The 17987-nt window shown below is 46.0% G+C and overlaps 2 protein-coding genes and 1 non-coding gene across 5 annotated transcripts in view; 2 read left to right on the top strand and 1 right to left on the bottom strand.

Annotated features, from left to right (window-relative positions):
- LOC125995956 (uncharacterized) overlaps positions 1 to 8398 on the bottom strand; it is a 120740-nt gene extending 112342 nt beyond the window's left edge. Inside the window, exons 1-3 of the mRNA XM_049764899.1 lie at positions 8312 to 8398; positions 2653 to 2732; positions 257 to 368 (exon numbers count right to left, since the gene is read on the bottom strand). Of these exons, the coding sequence (XP_049620856.1) occupies positions 257 to 368; positions 2653 to 2732; positions 8312 to 8398 (279 nt within the window). The remainder of the gene's footprint in view (positions 1 to 256; positions 369 to 2652; positions 2733 to 8311) is intronic.
- The window catches only part of TMEM14C (transmembrane protein 14C), a 1060545-nt gene that overhangs the window by 767327 nt on the left and 275231 nt on the right, over positions 1 to 17987 (top strand). The gene's annotated exons all lie outside the window — the stretch shown is intronic.
- Positions 2839 to 2945, top strand: LOC125996644 (U6 spliceosomal RNA). Its single transcript, XR_007491325.1, has one exon. It is a non-coding gene; the product is annotated as a U6 spliceosomal RNA (small nuclear RNA).

Here is a 17987-nt window from a genome sequence, read left to right as displayed (position 1 = left end):
CCCACCCCCCAAAAGAAGAGGGAAATTTTTTATTTTTTTATTTAAATACGTGATTGTCCAAGATGGTTCATAATACAGCTGTTTTTCTTTTTTCACAGATAAAGTTGTTCATGATTCAGCCACATCATACAATGTACAAGTCCCTTCACCAGTGCTCGCTTCCCGCCACCATAGTCAGGGGAAAGATGTCTGTGCGGGTCTGCCCAGCACAGGTTCTGCGACGCCATCACACAAGGTTGAGGACTGTGTGGCTCACCTTCCCGCGGCCACAGGCCACTGCCTCCTGTTCCGGCGGCCTCTTGTCCCAAGTGGCCACGCTGCCTTGTTCGCTGACTGTTGGGGCTGCAAGGAAGCCTTGAGCCAGGGTCCTGGAAGGGACACAAAATGGGCACCAATGAGGCAACACCCAGGATGGGGAAGGTTCCCTTGGGCACCGCCTCGCCCTGCATGCTTCCCTCCAGCCTGCATTCATTGACTGGGAATGGGGCAGACAAGACACATAGTAGGTGTTATTGCTGATTAAGGTGGGGGATTGCAGGGTACACTAGAAGTGGGGTCCCACAAACACTCACTGCAGGGCCTCCACCTGCTTGCATCCCTTCAGATCTCCTGGTCCAACCTTGATTAAGACCCCTGGTGGTTTTCCTCACTTCCCCCCATCTCTACCTGGGAGCTGAGGAAGCAGTGGGGGATTTGGGAAGTCAAATTACCGAAACCCCTGAACAGCTGAAATGCAGCATGTTCGATTGTTAGAGAAACTAAAAGTATTGGAACTAACGACAAGCTGTTATGCCATGGAATAGATCATTAGAGAAACTTGAGGATAAAAATTATTGAAGCCGATAGCTAGCTAACAAGCCGTGGAACTGATTGCTCGTGCAAATTGGGGTAAACTCATTGGAATCTCTGGATGGCTGATAAGCCACAGACTTTGGAACAAAATGGTGAGTGGTTAAGGTCTCTAGCATTTCCAAAGCACTCCCAGGCCGTTTTCTACTCAGGGAGTACTGTATTTTCATTCCTCTGGTTGAGATCCAGGGCTTCGAACAGCATTCACTGCTATTTCCCCTCAAATCTTGTGGCTTCCTAAGGCTCTGCAGCTCCTTCCTCCACCCCACCCCCAGACTGATGCCCTCGTTTCTGGGCCAACTCTCCTCTCCCTGGCTTCTGTAACAACAAAGAGAGTGTCACCAGGGCACCCACAGGCTAGGGATTCCGTCTCAAACTCAGAACACTTTGTTGTTTTGTTTGATTTGGCTTGGTTTGGTTGGTGTTTTTTGTTTGTTTTTTTTGGAGGGGTTTGTTTTTTTGGTTTTATTTTCTTTTTTTTCATATTGTAAAGACAATTTAATTTTGTTTTTGTTTTTGGGCCACACCCAGTGACACTCAGGGGTTACTCCTGCTATGCACTCAGAAATCGCTCCTAGCTTGGGGGACCTTATGGGACACCAGGGGATAGAACTGCGGTCCATCCTAGGTCAGCCGCGTGCATGGCAAATGCCTTACTGCTGTGCCACTACTCCAACCCTCAAAGAATATTTAATTTCTATCTTCATTTCTAAAATATAAAAACGGTTCATATATTTTGGACTAATAGGTATCTAACAGATTTTGTATGAATATTGAAAAATTCACTGAGTAAACTTTTATCTTTTACCCTCTCCTCCTAAGTGATACAGTTGATTCCGTTTTCAATTTTAATCCCTCGATTTCACAGTCAAATGCCACAGTTCCTTCAAAATTAACATAGCCAATTATCTACTTTAATTTTCCTTACTGAAATCAAATAAAACATTTATAGAAGACAAAACACCACTGAAAAGTTTCCATATAGCTTCTTTCTCTTTTTTTTCCCTTTTTTTTATAATATCTTTAAGAATCATGATCACAAGCATGTTTGTAGATGGGTTTCAGTTATAAAAAAAAAAAAAGAACACCCTGGGGCTGGCGAGGTGGTGCTAGAGGTAAGGTGTCTGCCTTGCAGCGCTAGCCAAGGAAGGACCACAGTTCGATCCCCTGGCGTCCCATATGATCCCCGCAAGCCAGGGACAATTTCTGAGCACTTAGCCAGGAGTAACCCCTGAGCATCAAACAGGTGTGGCCCAAAAAACCAAAAAAAAAAGAACACCCCATCTTCATCAATGCATTGATAAGCTGTTCTTCAAGTTGTAGCTTTTTCTCAGAGCATTGTCCTGGCCATCTGATGACACACGCTAGGTGACCCCAAGCTCTAACGTTGCTGCTGATTTAGAAGGGGCTCTTCCCAGGAGTGTGGGATTGTTATTATCATGCCACATGAAATCATCTCCCTAAACCCTCAATCCTCAAGGCCACCTGAGCACTTCCTTTGCTGACAACTACTACATTCAACCTGGGACATTCCCAGTTGGGTCAAGGACCTGGGTGTTTGTTCCCTGGAGATGAATTAAGTACATTTCCTGCCCCATGTCCATCCCTGCATGGCCAACTCCATGAACTGTGGAAATGTGAAGCGGCACAAAGAGGTCACACCAGGAAGCGAGGTCATCTTCCTCCACCTGATTCAGGGAGACACGTGGTGGGGCGGGGTGCCCATTACCTGTGGTTGACCTGGGGTTCATCCACCAACAGACAAAATGATAGGAGGCATCACCTCGACTGCAAGGAACTTACGTCTCTGAAGTCTGGACAGTCTTTAAGTTCAACATAGGAATGCCCAGATCAAGGTCTTCCCGCTTAGATGCCATATTCTGCTGTTAAAGAAAAAAAAGTGGAAATGGCATCAGAATGACTCCAATCTACTGGAAATATCTAAGCAAAGTCTGCCTGTGTGCATCCAGAAGATAAAAACAGAAGGACGTGCTCGCTTCGGCAGCACATATACTAAAATTGGAACGATACAGAGAAGATTAGCATGGCCCCTGCGCAAGGATGACACGCAAATTCGTGAAGCGTTCCATATTTAAAAAAAAAAAAAAAAAAAAAAAAAAAAAACAGAAGGACCAAAATGGGCTGGAAAAACTCTCCCTCATGAACACCTAGTCTTTTCTGAGGCTGGGGGCGACTCTGGGGCCAGAAGGAAGGTAGCAAGGACAGTAACCAGAGACATAGAGAATTAAGGAGAAAAGAAACCAAGCCCCCAATGCCACTCCATGTCTTTCTCTCTTTTTTCCTTCTCTTCTTCTTTCTTTTCTTCCTCTCTCACCCTTTCATGCTCACTCACACTCCTCCCCCTGCCATGCTCACACACCACAGAATAACACCAAGTAACAGGGTTTGGGATTAAACAGGAGATGGTATGTAAGATGCTAGAGGTGTGAATAATGACCCTCATCATAAAACTAATCATCCAAGACAAGTCTTTTGGATAGTGAAGCAAGAAATGGTTATTTGACAATTATTTGGGGACCAAAGGTAAGCCCAATGATTGCCCCTTATCCTGTGAGGACTCTATATCTGGTAAACCTATTAATGTTACCCCCACAGATGTTCTACCAAGGTGAAAGGTGGAGAGCTGTGTCCAGACCCACTGGCAGCCCAGTACCTTGTGCTAAGCTGTGTGTGTGCCCCACAAGGCTGGAAACCTGGTGAAGAATAATTGAGTGGGCAGGTGTATGCTTTGCATGTTAGTGGTGGGAAACTTTTGCAGACACTAAATACAGGCTGACTTTATCTTTTCTTGGCTAATCCTGGTTTCTCCCAGAGCCTATTGAGGTCTTCAGGGCACAGGTAAGGTACGGGGAGGGCTGAGATGTCACCCCAAGTGAGAAGAGGATGTTCCAGCCTCATACCTAATCCCCAGGGCCCGAGGCAGGAGTGATCCCTAAGCACCACTTTCCAAAAAAAAGTCCTTCAAGCTTTCAATATCAAATGATGTCTTAAGTCTTTCCCTTTAAGGAAAGTGACTTGCCAATGACTTAATACCCTTAAACTGTGTTTACAGAGGTTGTGTCATTTTTTTAACAACATCTATTTGAGTAGAATATATCTGCAGTTGGCCAGGCAAGAATTATGCCTAATAAGATCAGATAAAATGGTAAAATATCAAATTACAATTTATAATCTTTTCTGAAATGATGGTTTCGGGCAAGGATTAGCAGCGGGTATGAGTCCCCAAAAGTACCGTGTTAATGTTAATGATGGTTCTGATTTGATGCAAAGACACACAACAACTACATCCTGTCTCCAAGGAGACAATGATAGATTGATCTAGCTATCCTTACCCTAAGCCAGTGATGAATTTTGGCATCCAGAATGGTGCAGTCTCAGATGGGATTTTTCCCTCAGTGTATTAAGAGGTGAGTCAAACAGGTGGGTCTGGTATCGTCCCTATGAAAGCGACACCTAGAATCAAGTCAAGACTTTAAAGACTTTAAAAGGGGAAGGCTCACTTCCACCTTTAAAGAAGTACCAGGACCACAGGGAAGAACAAGGCGCTCAGGAGGAAGGGACGGGACCAAAGTGCCTATGATTCACGCTGGCCTTGAGATCTGATCCAACCCACACGTTCCACTGGGCTTCCGGACAGAAGACCAGATGCTTAGTTCTGAGTGGATGCTGGCTTGGGCAAACATACAGGAAATTTATGATTTGTAAAAGCAAAATTATAATTTACTGGCAAAATGATAAAGCAGATCAGAGATAGAATAGACATGATGTCACTTGCCTTCCATGAGGTCAAACCCAGTTCAATTCCCTTCACCACATATGATCCTTCCAGCACCACCAGGAGTGATCCAAAAAAAAAACAGCCAGGAGGAAACACTGAACACAGCCAGCTATGGCCCCCAAAATAATTTAACTAATGCCAATTTCAAGGGAAGGATTAGATCTCAGCTCCCACTCTGCCAGTTGTTGCTTTTTTATAGGAAAATGATTGTCAGTGGAGTCACAGACTTTCATGAAGGACTCTTCTTCTGGGGCTGGAACGATAGCACAATAGGTACAATGCCCGACCCACGTTCAATCCCCAGCATCCCATAGGGTCCCCTGAGCCTGCCAGAAGCGACTTCTTAGCACAAAGCCAAGAATAACCCCTGAGTGCAACTGGGTGTGGCCCAAAATCCAAAAAGGAAGAAAAAAGACTCTTCTTCCTCCCAGAAAGAGGATTGATTATTCTTCAAAGACTTGAGAAAAGAAGAATGAGGCCCAGCCAATATTTTTAACTAAACTGAAAAAAATTCCCAAGGTTCAGTGGCTGCTGGAGGTTTTCTGTACAGAAACTCTTGAGGAGCCTCTACAACACCTTCACAAGAGCTACATTTTCTTAACCATTGTAAATGATTTTTAAAATATGAATAATTCACTCCATTGTGGAAATGTTCCTCTTTCATCTGTGGAAGATTGCCGGGTGGATGATGCAAATTTTAGTTCATGCTAATTACCTGGGGGCTCTGGGGGCCTCGAGGAAAAGGTGGGAGCAGAGGAAAATGGCATCGGGGAGTTCAAAAAGTATATTTACTGGGGGGCTTTCCAAGGTGAAAAAATTATGTTTTGGGAAATGAAGTTATTCAGTCTAAACGAGGAAAGAGTGTGGGGGCATGTTCTTGAGTATTTATAAATTCTCCTTAGGTCAGTAAGACTTGGGAGGGTTTGCAAACACGGGTTGTTCTGTTGCCCTGGGCCTGTCTCCCACTGTGGACTGAGGTCGGTCACCCGCAGGCTCCCTAGTCTGTCATGGTCACTCTCATCATTCTCCCTCCAAAAGCAGCTTTTCCCCTGGGCACAGACAAACTCCCAATGTGGTGGTTGTGCATATGAGGGATGTGGCATAGGGCAAGAAGAACCCAAGGAAAGTCTAGAAATATATCATGATTTAGAAGCAAGTCCAGTGAACTTCTCATTGGTTTAGAATATGGTAGAGTTTGGGGAGTACAGCTTCAAGACACACCGCCACCCAAGCCCCTCTCTCAGATGACCCCTAGTCCCTGCCTCCTACCTCTGCCCTTTCCCCTCCAAAGTCACCATAGTTTGGACACTGAAAAGCTTTTTCAAAGTGAAATCATGGGACTGGAATATTGGGAAGATGAAGGGGAGTGGAAACAGACATAGAAATAGGAGGTGTAAGTGATTTATTAGGTATTTTATAGAAAAATCTTAGAAAGCACCTCTGGTAGCTACACCACAGAAATGACAGTCACCTTAATTAAGGTGACAAGCTGTGTGTGCTCACACAGAGACACACATACACACATGTATACACAAATGCATATACACACATACACACATGAACCTTTTCTTCACACAGTGACTTTTCAAATGCTGCTTCTTTAGCCTCCTAAATATCAATTCTAAGTCCCTGTTGTGCAGAGAACACATGACAAATCCACAAATCCACCAGACAAAATTGTGATTCAGACTGTGATCAATGATGTTTGCATAATAGAACAATGGACTGGCGGATCCAAGGCCAACTGATTTCCCATTTGCGACAAAAAGAGTTCTGCAGACCCTGAACTCTGTATCTGATTTCCAAGTCAATATATGTTGTAGCAGGATCTTTCATTATATGTGAGTGTTTGGGGCAGCCTTGGATGAGAATCACCCCTTGCCCGTGGAAAAAATGATGCCCGAGGTTGGATTGGAATTGTGGAAGCTATGGAAGTCCTGAGATCCGGGGATGGCCAGAATCCACTTCCTCTGGAAGTGCTAGAACCCGGGTCTGTGGACTACAGAGCCCCAGCCCAACAAGGAGAACCTGGCAGGGTTTCTATCTGGGGAACAGAGAGGAGCTGGTTAACCCTGTCATGACTGAAGTGAATTGGAGCAGAGAAAGGGGGCAGGGAGGGGCAGGCTGAGAAAGGCCGTAGAGTTTTACTGCTGCTTCCTGATGGGCTGAATATCTTGAAAGGAGCCTTGCAAGAAGCTGTAGTACTAGTAGCTGACTAGTAACTGTCAGCAATAGTAACTAGTCAACACAACAAGAGTGCAAACCACCGTGCCTTAAGGGGAGGGGGAGAGAGAGAAAGAGAGAGAGAGAGAATATATGCTATAGAGGCAAGCATGGAATAGGGCAGGAACAAGGGTGAGAGGGAAACTGAGGATATTGGTGGCTGGAAAACGTGCCCCTGGTGAAGGTTGTTGGATATTGTATGACTGAAACTCAACAATGAACAATTTCGTCACTGAGTGTCTCACAGTGCTTCAATTAAATAATTTATTTTTAAATAAATAAATAAAATAAAATCATTGGTAAAGAAAAAAGAATTGCTTGTGTTGTTTTAGTTTACTGAGCTGGGAGAGAACCAAAAATCCAATTATTTTCATATTTCAATTTTAGTGAAGAGTTTTTGGAAAACCCATCTCATCTGAGGTACTTTTGGGGGGTCCCATGGTGCCTGACTGAGCCTCCAGTCACATGTGCCCTTCCTTCCTCCTCTGTACCCCTCATTTCAATGACCCTGCTTCTAGCCTACTTCCAGATGCTCCCGCACTGCCTGTCACCCTGAACTCAGGATAATGACAAGCAACAAGACCCCCAAATCCTCACAATGTCTAAGGGAGCACCTTCAGGGAGAAGGAAACAAGGATCAATAGCTGCTATTGACATAGGGCCATGGCTTCCCCCGAAGAATGGAGGGACACCCCTAGGACTGTGGGAGTGTGAGGATCTGGCCTCCCCAAACTCTCAAGGTGGGTATGACGGTGCCAACGGCCCTCAAGAGCCAGGAAGAAAATCGCAGAAAATGGGGTGACTGGGGTTTACCTCCCAGTCAAAAAAGCATCCCAACAGCTACTGGAACTGCTGCATCTCTAGGGCAATAGCGGTTCATTGACCAGAGCACTGTGGCTGAGAGTATCGAGCCAGGGGAGTCACAGTGTTGACAAGTGGCTACACACGAGAGCAAAGGAGGCAGCTCAGCTGAGCTGTACGGCCATGCATGATGGCAAAGAGACAACTGTTAGTTTTGGAGCATCTAACTAACCGACCTAATCCAGTGCCCTGTCTTCTCTCTCTTCTCTCTCTTTTTGTCTCTCTCATTTCTCTCCTCTTTTCTCACTCTTCTCTCTTCTTCTATTTCTCTTTTCTTTCTCTATCTCTTCTCTCTTTGTCTTTTGTCTCTCTTCATCCACCCAGACCCAACACAGAGCCCACTGTACAGGAAGCCCCAGATAACTGAGTTCCTGATCCAGGACCATTCACCACAGTGACCCTGGGTGGGAACCCAGGTGTGGTCCAGACTGAGCACGTGACCTGTGTGCCCAACCAAGGGGAGATAGGGGAGAAAAGCATCCTCAAGTTGTCCCTGCCAGTGGTGCATCTGTCTGCTGCTGGAGCATCGAAGGGGAGGCAAATAGAGCATGAAGCCTGCCCCAGGCATGGTACTGATACCAGGGTTTTCTCCCCGGTCATCTGCAGGGGCAGAGAGGCCGGGGGTGCCCGCAGGCTCAGTGGCAGGGCACAGTCCCGCTCGCTCATTTCCTCTTTCTCCTTCCACCACGCTGGGCTCCATATGCCTCAATTCAAGTTGCCATCATTTAGGACATGAAAGAAAATAGTCCTTAATCAGCTGTGTCATTTTGATTCTCAGAGGGACTTTAGTTTCTGTTACTCTGAGGAAGAATGTAGTTCTTTCCAGGTGAGCTGCCTGCAAGCAAGCCTAGGTGTGGCCTCCTCCTTCCCTCTGACAACTGGCAGCTGACACACCTGGATATGTGTGTGTGTGTGTGTGTGTGTGTGTGTGTTGGATCATGAACTGAAGGTCAAAAAAATCACACATGGGTCCACCACCCCACCACCACCACCCACCACACCCCCCCAAAAAAAATCACACATGGGGCCAAAGAGATAGCACAGTGGTAGGGCGTTTGCCTTGCATGAGGCCAACTGGGGAGGGACCTATATGGTCCCCTAGCCTGCCAGGGGTGACTTCTGAGTGCAGAGCCAAGAATAACCCCTGAGCACCTCTGAGTGTGGCCCAAAAACCAATCAATCAATAAATAAATAAATAAATAAAATTTTAAAAAAATCAGCACACAGTCTGGGCTCTCCTTTGCCTGGATTCTGTTCAGTCTGGAAGCCTAAAATCATAGAAAACTGGGAGATTCAGCATTTATGGTTTTCCAGGCATAATTCAATCTTATGGGTCATCCTTGAGTGACATCAAGTATCTAGTCACTGATGACAGTAATTCAGTCTCTCCTGCCCTCAACCTTCCTCTCTCAAACTGCTAAAAGTTTCTCTGGATGGAGAGTGGGTTGACCAGATGTCCTTCCCTCTGCCCTATTCTAGACACATTTCTTCTTCGCTGGCTTCACCCTGGCAAGGGGCTGGGCTGGGCTCTAACAGCTTCCAAGAGCAGACAAAGGAGTTGGATTGATTACTTCAACCTCTGGTCTATTCTGATTAGTCAATCCCATGACCTCCAGCAAGTTGCTTCCCTTAGTCTCTGTCCCCTTCTCTGTCACATGTGAATGATGCTCATCTATCTCTGGTACAAATGTGAGCCATGAGCCAGTTAGGACTTACTCAATACTTAGACTAATTTGTAACACTGAGTCATTAAAACTCTCCACGCCAAATTTAATTATGCATCCTTCTAATTACTAAGACCATGGTTGGGGGGTTTGCACGGTTGCAAAGTCACACTTAGGGATGTTGCATTGGTACTTCTATTTACCTATGTAATTATATGTTTGCATGGGATATACGAGGCTTAGATGAGCTCACATGAAAGGCTACCTTGGTCTTAGCTTCTCTGCCAGTTCTCTTCTTTGTTTCCCCCTGGTCTGCTGGAGTCCAGGTTTTGAAAGGAAGAAATTATCTTTGCTATTAATCTCAGTGCTGTTTGACCAGCCTGATCTCGCTGACCGACAGGCCCCCACCGACTCACATCAGCCAAATGACAATGGGGTTTGGTCAGATTCTTGTCTGGTGAAATGGAGGCTGGTGTCATAAACTCATCAAGATACAAAATCAGGCAATAGTGAAAGCGCTAGGAAAATTGACCCAGTGATGGAGACCAAGGGAGCCTCTCTGCTCTGTTCTCACAAGCTGTTCTTGCCCTTCCTCTGTACTTCTACTGATCTCCCTATCCCTGCTCTCTCCCAAATGCCTCCACTCATTCCTGCAGCCCACGTAAGCAATGCAATGCCCACTCCTCCTCCCTCCTACTGGGATCCTTTAACAGCTGACCCAGAGTCTTCCTGTGAATGTCCATCCCTAGCTGGAGAACTAGTCCTCTGAAGGTCCAGAGCTATTACTCCACCATTTTATTCACGATCCCATCCACGGGGAAAAGAAGACAAAAGTGGGGAAATGGTGGTCACCCCCAAGTGTTCGGAGGCCCTTCCAAGCCTCCCTGTGTTTCCCATCTTAAGTCGTTTCCTCTTCATTAAGGGAAATGCTCATTGGTAACCAGTAAGCAGCTGCAGTAGCCTTAGCCATATGGGTCAGCTTTGCAAGCATCCCCTTTCTTTCTACATTTTCCAACATTATTCTGTGCTAGATCAATAGGTGGATATTGAATACTAAATGAAAAAGGCACAATTCTCCATTAAGCAGACTACCAAGTATGAGAGTTGAATCTACGTGGTCTGAAGGATGTGAATTATTGTGAAGCTGTTTACTGTGAGCAGACAGAAAATGAATTATCTGAAACTCTCAGACACCGAAGCAAAGGGTCAGCTGACAGCGCAATGGACAAGTTGGTCATGTCAGGAGGAGACCAGATGACAATCACGAAAGGACATGCCCAGAACTGGGGAGAAGAGGGTCTTCGCTCTGGCTTAAAGGGCACGGGACAGAAATGATGGCACCAAAAATTGTCAGCGGGGAACAAAGATCAAGAGATCCTGAACCTTTTTTGCTACAAATAGGTCCTTCCTTTAGGTCTTCACTTCAGTCTATCTTTCATTCTCTCCTGTACCAAGCTAGGGAAAAAATATAGATCTGATGAGGGAGTGGCCCATCTGGTGGTCCTGAGAACATCTCCCCAAATGGAGGATGGGGCATTCTGAAGAGAGATGATGGGACTGGGATAGGACTTGAGATGTGTGTGTGTGTGTGTGTGTGTGTGTGTGCGTGTGTGCGTGTGTGTGTGTGTGTGTGTGTGTGTGTGAGTGCGCGCGCTAGGAGGAGGGAGAACAGAGATGCATGTGAGGTGGGTGAATAAGATGAAAGGAGGCTTGGGTGAAAGTAAAGAAACCCTAGGGGCCGGAGATACAGCACAGCAGTGTTTGCCTTGCAAGCAGCAGATCTGGGACCTAAGGTGGTTGGTTCGAGTTCCGGCATCTGCCAGGAGCTATTTCTGAGCAGATAGCCAGGAGGAACCCCTGAGCACCGCCGGGTGTGCCCCCCCCCAAAAAAGAAAGAAAGTAAAGAAACCCGGTTTGGGGCTGGAGAGATAAGCCAGTAGGGAGGGCATTTGTCTTCCATGTGACCAATGCAGCTTTGATCCCCAGCATTGCATAAGGTCCCCTGAGCCCACCAGGAGTGATTCCTGGGTGCAAACCAAGAGTAAGCCCTGAGCATTACTGGATGTGACCCTCCTCCCCAAAATTCCAGATTTGGAAATGATGCCTGAGTCTCCTATGGGGACGGTCACCCAGGGAAGGGCATGACTTCAAGTAGATGAAGAATTCAAAGAAAGAGTTGTAGGAAGGAGTGAGGGGGGGGGAAGCATTTGTACTGTCTATCTGGAAGTCAGGGTGAACACACATTGCATGTTCAGGTAATAGTGGAAGATGTGGGCCACTAATCAGATGACCAACAGCCAGTGTGGAACACTTGCAAGGAGTCCAGATGAGGAAAGATTTCCCCAACAGCAGGTTTTGAAGTTTGACTGTCATGAAGGTATGAGACATATGAAGGAAGGGACAGACATGTAAAAAGGGAGTTTCTGGAAAGCAGAAAGTTGTTCATGCCTTAGCTCAATGTGAAACAGATTGAGAACTCCGGAACTTGGCCACTGCAGCCACCGACACAGGAACCAGTATTATGAGGCTGGAAATGAAATATGAGTGGCTGGGGGAGGACCATGGGGAGGGGACATGAAGAAAACAGGTGGCTTTCGTCTCAGTCCCTCTGTTTGGGGTCAAGAAGGCGAGTCCGCAGGCGAGACAAAGGATGAACATACAGAGTGGCCACTGCAAGGCAAATGCCCTCCCTGCTGTCCTATATCTTCAGCTTCTTTTGCCTTTGCTTGGCTGTTTGCCAACCAAGAGGTGAGTTCTTACAATGGTTTTTTCCAAGAGAAAATGGAAAAATAAAAGGGACCAAAGAGGTAGCACACTGGTTAGACCATTGGCCTTGCATGCATAGAACCATAGAACCTAGGTTCAATCTCGGGCATCCCATATGGTACCTCAAGCCTGCCAGGAGTAATTTCTAAGTGAAGAACCAGAAGTAACCCCTGAACACTGCCAGGTGTGGCAGAGAGGGGGGGGGAGAAGACCATAGGCCAAAGGTGAGAATAAGAGTCTCTGCTTCTACCTCAGCCCTGCACTTTCCCTCCCCACCTAGAACAGGCACAAGCCATATCTTCTGAGATCCTCTTGCACATGTGACTGATGGGGGAGTCGGGGCAGGATGGGGGGACCAGAGGGATGGAGAGACAGCGCTGGGGGAGCGAGTGCAGTGGAAACACTATGTCTGAGAAACACAGAATAACTCCTGGATCCCGACTGGCCTCATCAGAGACCTGAATTCATGAATTGCGAACCCAGAAATAATTGCCTGCCCTAACCTGGGAGCCCGATTCAGCCTCAGTCGAGACTGTTGCTCTGGGCACAGGGACAGTGTGGTCAGCTCCAGCCACTCGCATCCGTCTTCCTCTCGTTTCCATGGAAATGCCCCTCACCCTGCCTGGCACCATCAAGACGTCTCCTGGGGAGCACCCCCCCCCCCATGCAGGGTCACCTCTAGGAAGGAGACACAAGCGTTTTGTTGAATTTGCTGAGCTCTGAGACTCAGAGGCTGAGTCTTCGCAGGGAGAGACTTTGTAGGAAGTTTCCAAGGTGGGCCTGGAGGGGAAAATCTCAAGACCAGGGGCGGAAGAGATAGCACAGAGGTAGAGCATTTGCCTTGCATGCGGCTGACCAAGGAGGGACCTGGTTCGATTCCTGGCATCCAGTGTGGTCCCCCAGCCTGCCAGGGGTGATTTCTGAGTGCAGATTTCTTGAGTGCCACTGGGTGAGGCCCCAAAAAAACAGTAAATAAATCAATCAATAAATAAATAATTAAAGTTTAGAAAATCTCAAGACCATATGTCTCCTGTATCTTGGGATGAAGTATCTCATCTGTGGGATCTACAGGCTAGGGGGAGACAGGAACCCCCTGTCCCATGTCCTCTCTCCTCCTGAGAGCCCTGTCTTTCTCCTGCATCAGCAGAAAAGCAGAGACTCTGTCTCCCCTGCTGATCCTTCCCAATGGCAAACCTTGCCCTCACAGCATCCTTGTGTCTTTCCTGGAGCTGATGGCAACCATCCAGTAGATTTACACACTTTCACTGGGTTTCTCCATGTGCTCGGAAGGCACAAATGTTCTTATTAAACCTCTCTTTCTGTTTAAAAAGTAAAACCACAAAAGCATCATTGTTTGAACGATCGGAGAGTTGAGGTCAGGAAGAAACCCAATGACACGGCAGATGGGAATGGCTGTTGTTGGGAGAGGAAAGAGCGAGGGTCTCATTCCAAGGTTGGAGGAGGGGATGGTGCCATCAGCAAAGGCATCAGCGACAATTCACAACCAAAGGCCCCTCTCAAACTCTGAGATCAGGAGGGAGCTGGCATGACCGTCCAGACACCCTGGAGCCTTCTATCAAAAAAAAATAAATGGTTGGGGTTGGTGTTTCCCCATCAAATCTCTGGAAAGCTGCAATGAGTTTCCTGAGAAAGCTCAGCAGCAAGAGAGAACCGAGAGTCGGCCCAGGTCCAAAGTACCAGGGCCTGCACCCCATTGACCAGGAGGGTAATGGGAGAACAGGAGGTAAGGTCAGCTCTGCTCATGGTCACCTCTGAGCAAGAGGAAAGGGTGAAATGCTAGGAAAAGTAGTAATCATGCCATAGGCTACAAATGATGAAGACATGCATGTCTACCTGCAAGAAACACAACTGCCTCGTGAAGGTGAGAAGGTGGAAACTCAGGATCCACTTAGGGCTCACAATCCACTGGACTGCACCAAGAACTGGCAGTAAAGATGATGGACCAGAGAAACTGCCCAAGAGCAATGTCTTCCCCTTGTGAGTAGTTGGCCCAGGATTGATCCCCAGCACTGCGCCAGGAGTGATCCTGGAGCACAGAGCCAGGAGTAAGCCCTGAGTACCACCAGATGTAGTTGGAAAAAGAGAGAGAGAGAGAGAAATGAAAAGACAGCTCCCTTCACACATGAGGTCATGAAGGTCATTCCACTGTTAAATAGTATTGTAAGCTATTACAAGAAGGGAAAAAAATCTTTCACCCAGAATTCTAGTCAGTCAACATGAAGGAATCCTTTTAAATGAAGACAAAATTAGAGCGCCAGAGCAATAATACAGGGGGGAGTAGTACAGTCTTGCATGTAGCCAGCCCAGGGTCAAACCCAAACACAGCATACAGTGCCCAAGCTCTTTCAGGAGTGATCCCTGAGTGCAGAGCCAGGAATAAGCTCTGAATATCACCAGGTAAAACCCAGTAACAAAACAAACCAAAAAAAGACAAAATCAAGATAGAGTAACCAGATGAGAGCTGGGAGAATTCATCTTCAGCATCCTTACACTATAATAAATAGTGAGTCAGGTTCTTTCATCTGGATAGAAATAACAGATGGAAACACAGCTTCTCGGTGAAGCATGAAGGGCAGAAGGATGAATGATAGGATGGGGAATAGAAAGGAGCAATATGACATATTACAACTGACATTGCTATGACAAAGGTGTCTTTCAATGCACCGAAGAGAATATTGATCAATTGTCATAAGCATCTCAATAATGGGAAAGTAGCACGATAAGCTTTATAGGACCAAAACGCAGGCCTCTGACTCTGTGATACACAGATGCTTACTACTGTAAACATGTAGTGAATTTTTAATGGTTTGTAAAGCTGTAAATATAGTTGAACACAGAGAGTGATAAATTAAGGATCTGTAACTCTAGCATACTGTAACCTCTAGAAAACAATTCAACAAAATGTTCCCAAGACACATCGGAGCTTCAATAAAATATGTCGGATACAAAAACAAATAAATAAACCCATCAATCCACTGCAAACTTCCCCCCAACCCGCCGCCAAAAAAAATATGTAATTAAAAATAACAGAACCAAAGAGCAAACAATACAAACCTAAATCAAATAAAAAGATGGTATTTTTAATTCTTCCACATGGGTGGCTTATTTTTTATTAAATGTAAATGGCACAAATGCTTTAACAGAAAGGCAGAGATTGTAGGACAACATAAAAGACCAAGAACAAACTATATGAATGAGAAGCATGTGTTTTTGGTGTGAAAAAAATTAAGAAAATGATAAAAACTGACACTCTCTGAGAGTAATAGGTCCATCTGTTTGCATCAAAGGAGATCTACAGATGAAGAGCATCTTTAGGTAATAAAGAGAAGACATCACAAAGGATGAAGGGGTAAAACAATTCTTAAATGCTTGCATGCCAGAGAAAATGTTTCCAAACATATTGACAAAGGACAGCTGTCAGTAACAGGGGAGAAAAACGGGTCCACAATTATTAGAAAACTTATTAAAAAAAACTGGACACCCTTCTCTCCAAAGCTTGAAGGAAAATACCCCAACTTAGTAATAATATAAAAAGGAGGCAAAGAGAGAATAAGGTGCTGGCATGTCTGCCTTGCCTGCACCTGATCCCAGCTCAACCTCCACTACCCACTGTCCCCTGAGCAAGGCCAGGTGTGTTCCTGGGAGACTCAAGCACTGAGCTAATTGGCTCTTGAAGATAGGATGCAAATATCTTTTTCTGACATAATGTTTCTGGGCCCTTTGAGACATGCAGAGAAGCAGAATTGCTGGGCTGGATGGAGGCTCGAATCTGAGTTTTTTGGAAGTGTCCATAATGTTTTCCAAAAGGATTGGCATGCCACACTCTCCCTTTTCCCCACCTCCTGCTGCTTCTACTGAGCCTTCCAGCATCTCCCTGGTAGGAATTTATGCATAAGGGACTCTATCAGGTGTGAAGCAAAGTGGAGGACCCTGGGTTACACACACATCTTGGAGGAAGGTGTCATTGAGTGCCACCTGCAGGCTAGGTGCAACAAAATCATTGCCAATAGCTTCCAAGTCACCCCCCAATTCTGAGTTTTTATTGCATGGCTCCCAACCATCTGAATTCCAGAATTTCTAGAAGAATGAGCACAGCATTGGAGCAACCCAGAGAAGAAACACAGGGATTAGTGCCTGGGCCTCACATGCAGTTGGCCCTGGTTTGATCCTGGCACCACATGGTCCTATCAGCACCACCAAACACAGACCTGGAGGTCCCCCAAGCAAACCCCAATATTGCAGGCTCTGAGTAGCATGATATTCATGGACTTCCGTATTGAATTGCCAACCTTATTGGTCGGGAATCACAAGGAAGATGCCCTGCAACTCCCAAGCACTGCTTTGGAGTTCCTTTTCTTCCCCAACATTGAAGCAAATCTTCCCTAGGGGGGGCATGAGGAACTACACCACCAGTTTCTTCAGCAACTATTGTATTGAAATATCAGGGAGAACTGATAAAGATCCTATAGCACATGATCCAACGTATTCCTCAATTTGCATAGCTCTAAAAACCCAAATCCAGGTGGTTTGTACATTTTTGCTCAAGACCAGGCAAGGCTGAACATTGGGGTCCAGAACCCCTAGAGACAAATAGAGCCTCCCCCCGTTCAACACATCGGGGGCGACTCCCACAACTGCGATGAGAATAGTTTATGCAAGGAAGGTCTTGGGCAGCCATCACTAATAGAATTGCAACGGGATAAGCCCGAATTAGCTAAAGAACCGAAAAATAAATGTGATTACAGGCAGTCAAGTCCCCCTCTGAATTAGAAGGCTTATCGCAGCCGAGTTTTGGGGCAGCCTGGAGAGAAGACACCAATTTCCTTCCCTTTGAACTTCAGAAAAGGTAACCCAGCCGATTAATTTGCCAAGCTGTGACTTAATAGGGGACATGCAGGCTTTCACCCCACAGTCGACACATTTCTGTTTTCATTTCAGGCTCTCCACCCAAGGAGCGTGTGGGAGATGGTTCTTAGAGTCATTTGCTCCGCCTGGGGGCTAATTACTCTATTTGGTTCATTTTTGAAAATATTATGTTACATCCAAAGGCAAAAAAAAATGATGGCGGCTTGTTTCAGGTTTTGCTTATGCAATTTCGTACCGATTAAATTAGTTAATCAGAAATTATGCTGCTAAAATAGATCTGTTGTGCTCTAAATCTACAGTAGAAAATTGCTCTTTAAAAAATCATTTGAATGGCATGCTGTTTAAATATATTTAAGTCAATCCTCTCAAATGGAAAGTGTGCATGTTAATGACCCCCAAGAAAGCCCCAAGGAACCCACAAGCACCGAGATTGGAATGAGAGTTGTGGGGGACCTTCTGGACCCAGATACAGCATCTCACACCCAGGAGGGCACCAGGGGCCAAGGACAGGGCACACAGCACTGAGAGATGAAAGGGCAAGAGGGCATGAGACACCAGTGCGTTCTCTCTCTGTCTTTATGTCTCTGTCTCTGTCTCACTGTTCTCTCTGTCTCTCTGTCTTTCTGTCTCTATCTTTCTGTCTCTCTTCTCACTGTTCTCTCTCTACCCATCTATGTCTCTCTGTCTCTCTCTCCAACTTCTTTGTCTAAAACAAGACCCATCAGGCCTTGTCTATGTGCTTTTGAACAAAACCTGACAAAGCTCATTACTTTTTTTTAATAATAATTTTATATTTAAGCACCATGGTTACAGAAAAGCTAGTAGTTTGGTTTCAGTTATAGAATGTACACTGCCCTTTATCAGTGTCCTCATTTCCCTTCCACTCCCTACCCCTTGCCTGAGTCTGGGACAGGCCGTCTGCTTCTCTCTCTCTCTCT

The sequence above is a fragment of the Suncus etruscus genome, chromosome 18 (genome assembly GCF_024139225.1).
Source record: "Suncus etruscus isolate mSunEtr1 chromosome 18, mSunEtr1.pri.cur, whole genome shotgun sequence".
Taxonomy (NCBI): domain Eukaryota; kingdom Metazoa; phylum Chordata; class Mammalia; order Eulipotyphla; family Soricidae; genus Suncus; species Suncus etruscus.
Note: the sequence above shows the minus strand (reverse complement) of the source record. Positions and strands in the feature narration are given on the sequence as shown.